This window comes from Mytilus edulis, chromosome 6 (assembly GCF_963676685.1).
Source record: "Mytilus edulis chromosome 6, xbMytEdul2.2, whole genome shotgun sequence".
Classification (NCBI taxonomy): Eukaryota; Metazoa; Mollusca; class Bivalvia; order Mytilida; family Mytilidae; genus Mytilus; species Mytilus edulis.
The window spans coordinates 83651024-83663100 of record NC_092349.1 but is presented as its reverse complement, the minus strand read 5'-3'; the positions used below and the strand labels follow the sequence as shown (position 1 = coordinate 83663100).

The 12077-nt window shown below is 31.2% G+C and overlaps 1 protein-coding gene across 1 annotated transcript in view; it reads right to left on the bottom strand.

Moving 5' to 3' along the window:
• Positions 1-12077, bottom strand: part of LOC139528690 (equilibrative nucleobase transporter 1-like) — a 182645-nt gene that overhangs the window by 11127 nt on the left and 159441 nt on the right. The window contains exon 3 of the mRNA XM_071324810.1: positions 586-632. Coding sequence (XP_071180911.1) covers positions 586-632 — 47 coding nt within the window. The remainder of the gene's footprint in view (positions 1-585; positions 633-12077) is intronic.

Genomic DNA, 12077 nt, shown 5'->3' with positions numbered 1-12077 from the left:
ATATGTAGGTAAATTATAATACAACTTAAAAGTTACGTTGTTTTTGCCAAACAATTCATTTTTGTAAGTAAAATGACATTAAAAACGTGTACCCTGATCTATGACGCAACATAATAAATGTTTATCTATGTCTAAAGAATTTCTGTGACATAATTGTATTTGTAATAATCGGGTTGGTTTTTTTTTGTTGTTGTTTTTTTTTTGGTGTTAAGAAACTTCATTTACCGTTTTATAAAACACATGTCATGTGAATGAACTATTTGTACTAAATGATTGAGAGTTCCCAAGTTCTATGACTTAATTTTGATCATCCAATTTAGAAACTAATCATTCATATAACGGTGCACAAGTGGCTGATTACCTGTTACAAAGATAATCAACTACAATTTCCAAGGTCGCACCTGCAACGGAATCGATTTGTATTATTTCGACGTTTTAATATGATAAAATTGTGTAATTAGAAGACTTACTATGAAAATAATCTAATTATGAGGTGAAAGGAAATTCGTGAAACCTTTTATTTGTAAGAAGCACAGTTTCCATTTAGGACATTATAACTAATGCATCAATTAAAATACTACTTACAGGCATTTGAAAATGTCATCATAAGCGTCCCAACAATGAAAATCAATCTGAAAAATACAGAAAATGCTGGCTATAAAAACGTATACAAAATATAATCACCATTTCTTAAATATTTGAAAATGTAAATAAGTATCATACTATTGCTAATTCGCGAGATTCCCAATCAAGAAAACATCAATGTCGTATAATTTAAACTAAACCATTACAAAACATATTAACATAGTCTATATCAGTCGTCTATTAGTCAAAGTTAACATAGAGAATAATACATGGCAAAATCCGTATCATATGTCGAATCATCCCGAGACACCAATATCAGCCCAAGGGCCTTTAGGCCCGAGAGATGTTATTGGTCGAGGGGGATACGGCATGTGATACGGATTTTGCCATGTTTTTTACGCTTTATCATATATTTCAACAGGAGAGTATCATATTATATGAACTGTTTTCTGATCCATAGCACTGGGTTACCTTCAGTTCTACTTTTGTCTTGTTTTAAAAACCGTAAAAGAACTGCTTAATTACTTATCTGAAGGGTTACCTTACAATTTGCGTGCTGTTGTTTTACAAATATTTTGTTTATTGTATTTTTTGTGTGTTTTTTTATAGTTGCATTTAGTGTGCCAAAAAATATGAAAACTTGACGTTCGTGACGTCACATGCCAAACAATGACGTCATTCAATGAATTGCGTCACGCCCGAATGACCGTTTATTTTGGACCTATTTTGAGGAAAAATATATGAAGCTTACATGAATTAAAACTGACTTTATGTAACAAACAAAAAAGTAGGGGTATGATAAAGGATATGATAAAGGGTGCGCATCAAAGTTGCGCGATAAGGATTTAACAGCAGGCTATTTATCAAATATTCAAAACTATTGTATTTACTACTAAATATATGATAAAATTAATGTATCATCCTTTTTTTATCCATTTCTGTTCTTTTATGAAGTATCAGTTGTATGAAGAAATTAAAAATCAAAAGTGACAATTGGATTAAAAAGTTAAAAATCAAAAGAAAATGTTCGGGCGTCTGTTCTTGAATTAGTGGTTGTAAGGTGACATAAAAGTATCAATATTGGAAACATATTTCAGTCGAACACATTAATGTTGAATTTAATAATGTGTCAGGCAAGTTGATGTAAAAGACAATATATTGCGTTTTGTCATATAATAAATTGCTCAATTAAAACACTGCTTGAAAAAATTACAGTTTCAGCACGTTGCCTAATAAAACAAATTTTGGTAAGAATTAGGATGCGATGATACGAATATAATGAACAACATAAAACGGATTATGATACCTCTATTTATATATTTACATTCTTGCCGTGTCTCTGCCGTATAAGGTCTTATACATATATATAGTTTCTATGTTTATTTTTGTATACTATTATTCGTCGAATTGTTTTCTTATTTTCGGCATGGTAGTGTCAGTTATGTTCGGCTGTTGAGTTTAAATGTTCCTTTCATATTGTTAACTTACACTCCTCTTTTAAAGCATACTTTACGGGTGGGCGATGTAACCGTAGTACAGGACCATATGATAACCGTTACAGGTTTTTTTTTATCTACGAACACAAATTATCAAGAGTTCCAAACGGTGAAGTTGAAATCATCCCTTCGTAAATTTTACGGACGCCATCACGAGTATGTTGACCGTTATGGAATAACCGTTTCACAAATGATATCGGATATGTTCTTTACGTCGTAACTACAATCCCCTTCCCTTTTATGAATGTGACCTATCGAATTAGACTATTTACCGGATTTGTAATCACATAAGCAACACGATGGGTGCCACATGTGGAGCAGGATCTGCTTACCCTTCCGGAGCACCTGAGATCACCCCTAGTTTTTGGTGGGGTTGGTGTTGTTTATTATTTAGTTTTCTGTGTTGTGTCATGTGTACTATTGTTTTTCTGTTTGTCTTTTTCATTTTTAGCCATGGCGTTGTCAGTTTGTTTTAGATTTATGAGTTTGACTGTCCCATTGGTATCTTTCGTCCCTCTTTTATCTTTTATTGTTGTGTTTTCTTCTTTTATCTTTCTATTTTCAACATTACAACCAGATATAGAAACATGGAAACATAAACAAAAACACAAATGAAGATACGACTCCTGTACGAATGCAATAAGAATAACTGGTCGATTGAAATAGACTTTGATTATACAACAACCAAACTCCTGACTTGATATCATCTTGAAGTATCCGTCGTAAACTTAAAAAACAAAAACAAAAACGTCGAGAATTCACCACACACTTGAACGAAATCGACTCCCGGAACAACTATGTTCCCCAATAATAAACTCATCATAGATACCAGGACTAAATTTTGTATATACGCCAGACGCTCGAATCCAAAAAAGTTAAAAAGGCCAAATAAAGTACGAAGTTGAAGAGCATTGAGGACCAAAATTCCTAAAAGTTTTGCCAAATACAGCTAAGGTAATCTATGCCTGAGGTAGAAAAGCCTTAGTATTTAAAAAATTCTAAATTTTGTAAACAGTTAATTTACAAATATAACCATATCAATGATAATTCATGTCAGCACAAAAAGTGCTGACTATTTGGCTGGTAATATAAACGAGTGAAGATGAATATGTTGAGACTACGACAATTAGAATAATTAGGGTCATCTGTGGTACCTTCTGTCAACAAAGTAATAACATCAACTATTTGTTATCATTCGAAAATATCTGTTGTAAAGTTTAAAAACAAATAGGAACGTTTATCATTTACCACCCATATGAACAAAATTGGTTCCCGGAGGAGCTCTCTCAGTAAATAAACGAGTGGTGAAGAATATGTTAAAATGCCACAATAAGACTACATAATTGGTCATCTGGGAGTCCTAATGCACATACAAATTTGTTATTGTCAACAAAGTAATAACATCAACTGTTTAAAAGGGTTCTTTGTCAGCAATAATCATCTAGTGATACAATCCTAGTGGTTTTTAAAGGAATACACGTGAGTACACTTTTAAGATTTTTTGTTTATTGTCCTGAAATATTCTATATCATCTATTATAAGACCTTTGGTTCATTACTAGCAGTTTATTGTCATTAGTTTCTATTGTCAAATGTCATTAGCCGTCCGGGATATACAAAAGATATACAAATACAAACAATGTCATTGTTACATTCTACATTAATGGATAGTGGCTTCATAATTAATTTCGTGACTAAACATAATCATCATTACAAAACGAGATTCAACAGAATATTCTCCTTGTTCAAATAGTTAAAAAGCCTTCTCAATTTGTAAGTAAAGGTTTCTGATGTTGATTTCGTGATATACATTTCTAAGACATAGCCGATAGTTATGTCTGATGACAGAAGTTATATAGATACATATATTTAATATAATAGATCCTTACTGTTGACGATAGAATAAAATACCACAAATATTTAATGTATGCATATGAAAGCACAAATGTACCTAGTTCTAAAGTTTAAACTGAAATCAGATAATAATCCTTACTCAAGGTAATCTGATAGTTCCAAAGCCAAAATTAAAGCTGAGCTGTTTAAGAAATTCTTTGTTTATTCTGGATCAATTTTATTGAATGAACTACCACACAAAATGCTTAAAGCTCAAAACACTTTTACTTTTAAGCAAAGTATCAAGAAGCACCTAACACAATCTTGATAAAAGAGGGACGAAAGATACCAAAGGGACAGTCAAACTCATAAATCTAAAACAAACTGACAACGCCATGGCTAAAAATGAAAAAGACAAACAGAAAAACAATAGTACACATGACACAACATAGAAAACTAAAGAATAAACAACACGAACCCCACCAAAAACTAGGGGTGATCTCAGGTGCTCCGGAAGGGTAAGCAGATCCTGCTCCACATGCGGCACCCGTCGTGTTGCTTATGTGATTACAAATCCGGTAAATAGTCTAATTCGGTAGGTCAAATTCATGAAAGGGAAGGGGATTGTAGTTACGACGTGAGGAACATATCCGATATGAAATGTTTCCTACAATGTATTTGTATATTTTTTATGTTCATTTGATTTTTCTACTGCATGTACATCTAAAACAACATTATATCTTATGTTAAGAACAATAGTACAATACATTGAACTACATGACTGCAAATTAACTATGTGTTAATATCTATTTTGATTGTATTGTAATTTGTAAGTGAGGGCCTCAGGTAAGATCAGTTTATTGTGACTAACTGAGTTAACCCTCTTTAAATAAAGAATTTATATTACTATAACTGTCACAATGATTTCCAACAAGAAACATTCTTTATTTTCTCCACTACTTTAAACCGGACAAACACGAATTTATTGTGGTAATGTATTACGTAAACATGGTACACCGTAGATAAATCAAAGACAACAGAAATATTCATTTCCATTATTAAACCATACCAAATGTCTACTCGACTTTCTTAAATGTGTGTTATGCGTATTCAAAACTTGACCATTTATCATGTTAGTATTTTAGCATTATTTGTCATCATGAATCTGGTATATTAAATGTGATGCTATCAATTACATGTTATTTTGATTTATTATTTTAACCAATAAATATTGAGCAAAAACACATTAAATAGCTAATGGTTGTGGGCGTCCCAATGCGATTTATTTCTTCATTCGACTTTTATTCACCCTCGTATGTCCAGGAAAGACAAAGAGATGTAAAGACGGGAGTACAAAACATAACAAACAAATTTGAAATATAATCTCGCACGAAAAACTTTAATAAAATGAGCGCAATTTCATACAACATTTCATTAATATTATGATTTGTTTATAATCAAGATTTATTAAAGCGACCTATATACATTGTATGACATGTTACTGGAATACTTGAATGCTTGCTTTGTGAATTGGACATTCTCAGCTCGAAAACAGTAAGTTCAATTATGTGTCGAATTACATAACAAATTGGGATAGTTGATAAAAGAGGGACGAAAGATACCAGAGGGACATTCAAACTAAAAAATCGAAATTATTCTTACAACGCCATGGCTAAAAATGAAAAAGACAAACAGACACAAAATAGTACACACGACACAACGTACAAAACTAAAGAATAAGCAACACGAATCCCATAAAAAACTTGAGTTGATCTCAGGTGCTTCGGAAGGGTAAACAGATCCTGCTTCACATGTGGCACCCGTCTTGTTGCTCATGTTGATAAGTTATGTTAATGAAGACAATTAACGAACTCATCGGAAACTAATAAAGATGTATATACACTTCACAATGTTTTTGAAATAAAATATTCCAATATTCATTCTACCCAGAACCAGAATTCAACATCAATTTGTGTTGTTTCCAAACATATAGTGCCATAATTTCATATTAACTTCAAGCACCAATGCTAGACCTGAAAATCGAATTCAAATAACTGATTGATTAGATTTTGTATTCCGTTTTATTCAATACTTGTTTTCGACGTAGGTCTAGTCTAAATATCTAGATCACGGTCTCATTGCGTCTTTTTGTCTTTTAATTAAGAAGTCAATGAATTAATGTCACTGTATCCTATGCCCTCTCTGATTTCATTGAAGCTAAGCCAGTAGTAATGCTCATTTGAATTGCTTTATACAAAGATTGATTCCTTTGTAGACGTTGCAATTGAATCTATTTATTTTTATTCAGTGTCTATACTCTAATTTTTGGCTGATTGAAACTTTCCTTGACCGGTAAACTATTTTCATGTAATATTAACGTGTGGTTCGAATGATTTCAATTATTGGTAGGGATATAATCTTTGCTCAGTAAGTAAAGTTTAAGGCATAAACCTAGTTTGATATTTGGTAAGCGTCCGTGAGACAGAAGTTTGCGAAAAATGAAGAACCTTTTAGACATTATAGAAATATATTTGTAGATCGTTAAAAAGGTTATTAAGGTTAATATTGTAAACAATACTATGAATTAAAATGATAGAAAAAGTAAAAACGACAATATTAAACAGTGATCTTATGAAACGGATTTTACAACTGCTCCTAGGCCTAAGCTTTGTTGTTCTTCAAAAAGTAAGGAAGTCGTAAAATTTAGTGTGTATGAAAAGGACAAAGTTTTTTAATGACAAACGGGCCACATAATTGAGATTGGACATATATAAGATAATCGCATTGAAAAATAAAATGTCATCAAACATTGAAATATACTGGTGAAGTATGCATATCAAAAACACTTTTCAATCAACACGGAAAGCTTTAATTGAAATGCATGGGATTTTCTCAATTGTTTAAGGTTTTGTTGTTTTGTTAATTTAAAAGAGATTTTATCATAGCATTCGCGATCAACCTTTTTTGAGTCCAGAAGCCCAAGGCTCAACTATTTGAAATTTTTTGTCGGATTCTGTTGGCTTGTAGAGAATAATTTTACAAGCCTGAGAGCAACTTTACAACCCAGGGCTGTATGTAAAAAGTAAAAGCACAAACATGCTGAACTCTGAGGGCAATTCAGGAAAGACATTCCCTAATCAAATGGCAAACTCATTTGATAAAACACACCCAACACTTAAAACGAATGGATACCAACTGTCATATTCCTGACTTGGTACAGGCATTTTCTTACATGAATTCTGGTAATGTCATTTGATAGCTTAATCATAGCTTCTGCTATAAAACATTTTTGTAATAATACTTTATCCAGTATTTGGAGTGTTGGTTTATTCATGCACCTATATCTGGACACGATAACCGTACTCTGAATCTATATGCTTGAAAGGTCATATGCATGAAAGAAACCTAATAGAAATGAGGTCAATAAACACAAATATCAAATGCGTTGCATTGCATTATATAATTACTGGAATAATTTGCATTTCAAAATTCAAGTACCAAATCATTTTCTAGCATACAAAACTAATTAATTATAAAAACACAATACAATGAACTTTTGTCGACAATAAAGTACGATTGTGCAATCCAGTTGTAAAATATAACAGCCTTGAATTCCCATCTGACGAAACCTAGAAGCTGAATTTCAGTTATAATTAGGCTCTAGTGGGAGATTTACTGCGAGGAATTTACTTGATTAATAAGTTGTGTTAGAGTACAAAATATTTGTGAATGTCAAACTAACATTAAGTGTTACACGTTGCTTACCAAGTCGTACTTGTCCTACATTGTTTTTTAGAATTTTATGGAGAATAACCTAATTAATTATTTTTATAAAAGAAAATAATTAATTGTAACTGGATCACTTTATTTCGTAATGAGTTTTTGAAGTATAAAAACATAGCTTCCTTTTTCTGTTGGTATTGGTTGTTTGATACAAAAATGTATACTAAATGTTCCTTTCTCTAATTGTATCGGTAATGTTGCTTCTAGTTGTCATCCAATTCTGGTGAATCCGGTTGTTTATCTGTTTGTAGAATCTTTTAACTGAGGGATACGTAACAAAGGGTTTCAATTCTGCTGTTACTCTTGGCAACATAATTCACTATAAAATGTTCAATGAATGTCCATTTTGATAGACATAAAGAATTATTTTATACTTTTAAGTCTGTTAGGTAAATTCAAATTTGTCAGCGTCTAAGTTTATGATATAGAACAAAATCAATGAACATTCCGAAAATAAATATATTGAAACGTGTGTGGTGTCTAAGGAAAGACCTTTATAAGTTGCTCTTTTCGTATTTCACCCAATGTTTTTCTGATTAAGCTACATCATTTCGAAGACTAATGGAATAACAAAATATGAATTGCTTGCGTTTCCGAATCACTGTAGATCGTTCCGTTTATTTGATGCCGCCCTTAATGTAAAATATAAAGTAATTATTCAATAGTAAAATGTCATGTTTCTTTTCTTTTTTCCCCTTTTTATTGTTTGTCAATCTAATTCTTAAGGCTTAGATCATCGTTATCTTCTTAATGATAGTTCATTCACTTCGACATCCGGGCGAATGAACGTACATGTAATTAGGTTCTTAGTTATATCTGAAAGCGATAGTAGGATTCGGATTTGCACAGTCAACTACGTAGTGTGTTGTATTAATGATGAACTATTATGCTTGTCTCCACGACAGGGTCTCCTTTGTGGTCATGTGTAAAGCTAGTAATATATGGTATTAATGAATGTAAAATTATCTATACTGACCATCCAAAAGGCTGTAGTTTTATTTTCTACGTCATTTGGTCTTAGATGGATAGTTGCCTTATTGACAATCGTGCAATAACTTCCTTAAATATATATATTGAGAGAACAAAAACAACATATACTACATATAATGAACTTATATAGTATATGTAGTATATGTTGTTTTTGTTTTCACAATGTGGTGTATGCAACTGTTGAAAACACTTACTACTTTATATAAAGGAGTAGAAATACCAAGGGGCGATTAAAAGCAAAAAGTCTATGAAAACACGACACAAATAAACCCTCTTCAACACGAGGTGGTCAATTCGAGTGATTCAATGATCAGCATGTCCTTCTCTATACTAACGCTAATGACTACCTCAAGCTGTACATTGTTACTTGCTTAGTTTTGACTCTTTACTTCAAGGTTCTTGAAATTTTGTTTATAATGTTATCAGTACATTAAGTATCTGGCTGTTATAAAATACTACAGACGAGCCAGATGTTTTAAGTTCATTTAAGACAGATTTTAAAATTGATTAAGAAAATTATTAAAACAAAAATACTATTCAAGTATATTGTAAAAATAAGACTTGATTATATTAGTATTTAGAAGTCAGGAAACCAGCGATCATCACAATGTATTACTGTCTTTTATTGCTTGATGATGGATTGGTGTTGGTGTTTGACATCAGGTCTGGTTTCGGTGTCATAATTGCAATAATGTTTTTTGTAACTTGGTATTCTTCTATTGGACAATATTTTTCTGTTCTTTTATATGATCATACCATAATTTGGATGAAAAATTTCATTTTTTATATTTTATTAAATAGTCTTTGAAAATTGTACACAGAAAATATTTACTGCATTACACGATGTCAAAAATTAAATAAATAATGAGTAAAACATTGCAACAAGGCGCAACAAAAAATATAATGTGTCAAACATTTCAAAATGACGCGACAAAAATGGACGCCTTGCGTGTATACATAATAATTGTATTTCATATCTATTCACAAAAAGACATAAAATCTGATTGTAACTTTTCATGGTTCTAATTTATAAAAACTAATTTCATATAATTGTCGGAAGCGATTATAAAAAAAGAACCATATTATTACAATTGCGTAATATACAAAACTATTTCGAGCCAAAGAGACGCTCATTTTGCTTGATTAATAAATACTGACAGGGAGAGTGACAACTTTTCCACTAAGTCTACAGCCAGCACGATATTATTGTAAAGTGACTCGATTCTTGTTCCTTTTAGCATGTAAATGACAACATGACAAATTACATGTGGGATTTTGAGAATAGTATTAAACATGCTCAATATGTATGCAGTATTTTATAAGTTTTGATTAGCTTATCGAATGTTGAGTAATGTGTACAATGTATAAAAATACATCAAAGAACAGCGTGCCAATTATATAGTTGATTAATGTATCCACCGTTGAGTATTGTGTACAATGTATAAAGATATATAGATCAAAGAACAGCGTGTCAATGGTTTACAAAATATGTAGTTGATGACAATAACTATGCTTCAAATGAACATTGATGAAAAGGTAGAGCTTAAGCCAAAACTATAGGGACATTTTCATGGTTTATACAATCTTGCATACATGTACATATGTCGTTAAATCGACACTAATCAAGACTTCTTATAGTAAGTTTTCTAATTTGACAATTTTAAATTTGATCTGTAATGACTTTTTCCTTCGATTAAGATATTGTTTATGCAGATGAACTTTCAATTTTAGTAATTGTGAATTAAGAAACAGCAGTAAGAAGCGATAACACATAAATGTCATATATTATATGATTACATAGCTTAAAGTGGAAAAAAACTTAAATACTAATAAAATGGAAAATGGAAATGGGGAATGTGTCAAAGAGACAACAACCCGACCATAGAAAAAACAACAGCAGAAGGTCACCAGCAGGTCGTCAATGTAGCGAGAAATTCCAGCACATGTATGTATAAATTCATATAGATACATTAATAAAAATATGTCAAGATCTGTAAAAGTGACAGATCTTGAATAAAATTGTGTTCATATCATTTTTATTTCAAAGGCAATTTTGTTAGACATTTTTTCTCGACCGAGATATGAGTTCTATTAGTATAAGATGTTTTTTAGTTATATGCAAATAATTTTACATCAGCGGTTACTTTCAAAAACCCTACGTCATAGTCACTTATATCTTGTAAACTATTTAGAATGATGAATCACAATGCACTGTGTCATAGACAGATCTCGTCTGGACACAGAAATAAATGGTTGATATTAAAGTTGTGAAATATGTCTTTAACGTTTTGATAAGACATGAACACATTATCGTCAACTATATCTAAATTGAAGCATGTAATGTATGTATGCACCATAACGTCATATTGATGAATTTTTAACGCTGTAATTTGGGCATAATCTATATGTCAAGGGGGGTTGGAAATCATGTAAATGAATAAAACACAATTTGAAACTACTATTGACGATTTCTATTCAAGTGCGTAAAACCCAATTTATTATCATCAACTGTAAGTTCATTCCATCATCGTAAATGGCCAACACTAGAAAAGGTCAAATCCGTGTATAAAAGAATCAATCATTTGGATGGGTTTAGTTTTGTTTAATATTATTTAGTTCCCTTCAAGTGTTTTATGTTCAGATTTTCTCTACAATAACTCTGTATGACAATTTGCATTACATGAATTTTGAATAAATTAAGGTAGATACACCTGGTTAAAATATGTATGGAGGTCCGTGAAAATTCGTAGCTGATTTTAAACGCGGTCATTCTTAAATTTTGCAAATATCAAACAAACCCAAAATGTTTTTGAATATGTTTAGGATACTGACTGATTAGTAGGCATTTATCGATAACAAACATCCAAGATTTTAATAATACCAATTAATACAGTTTTTGCATAATGACTTTACCTCAAGTGGTGGAGCTTGAATACGAGAATTTATCTATGCAATTATGTCAATTATATAAGTATTATTCTCTAACAACAAATTTTCCGTTTCTTAAAAGAAGATTTTATTTCATTATTTAAAGTAAGAATAGTCATAATCAGTGTTAAATTCTTATATCTTCAACTGCATATATTTCGAAACATTATGTTTTGTCCAACTATTTTTGTGTTTATTCTTCATAAGAAGTGTTTTTCTTCTCTGTAATTAATGACTTGCAATTTTGTTTCAGTCGTAAGTCTTTCTGACACTTATCTTCCCTTGAAAAAACCTTTCCGGAATCTTATCTGTTCGTCTTTTGTCACATGATTTGTCTTCAATGACGAAAACTTTAAACGTAATGCTAACAATGACACACATGTTTGATACTTGCATCATCGGGTAGTATCAATGACCTACTAATGATTGGAACAATTGACTGCATGATAAATCATGACAAATA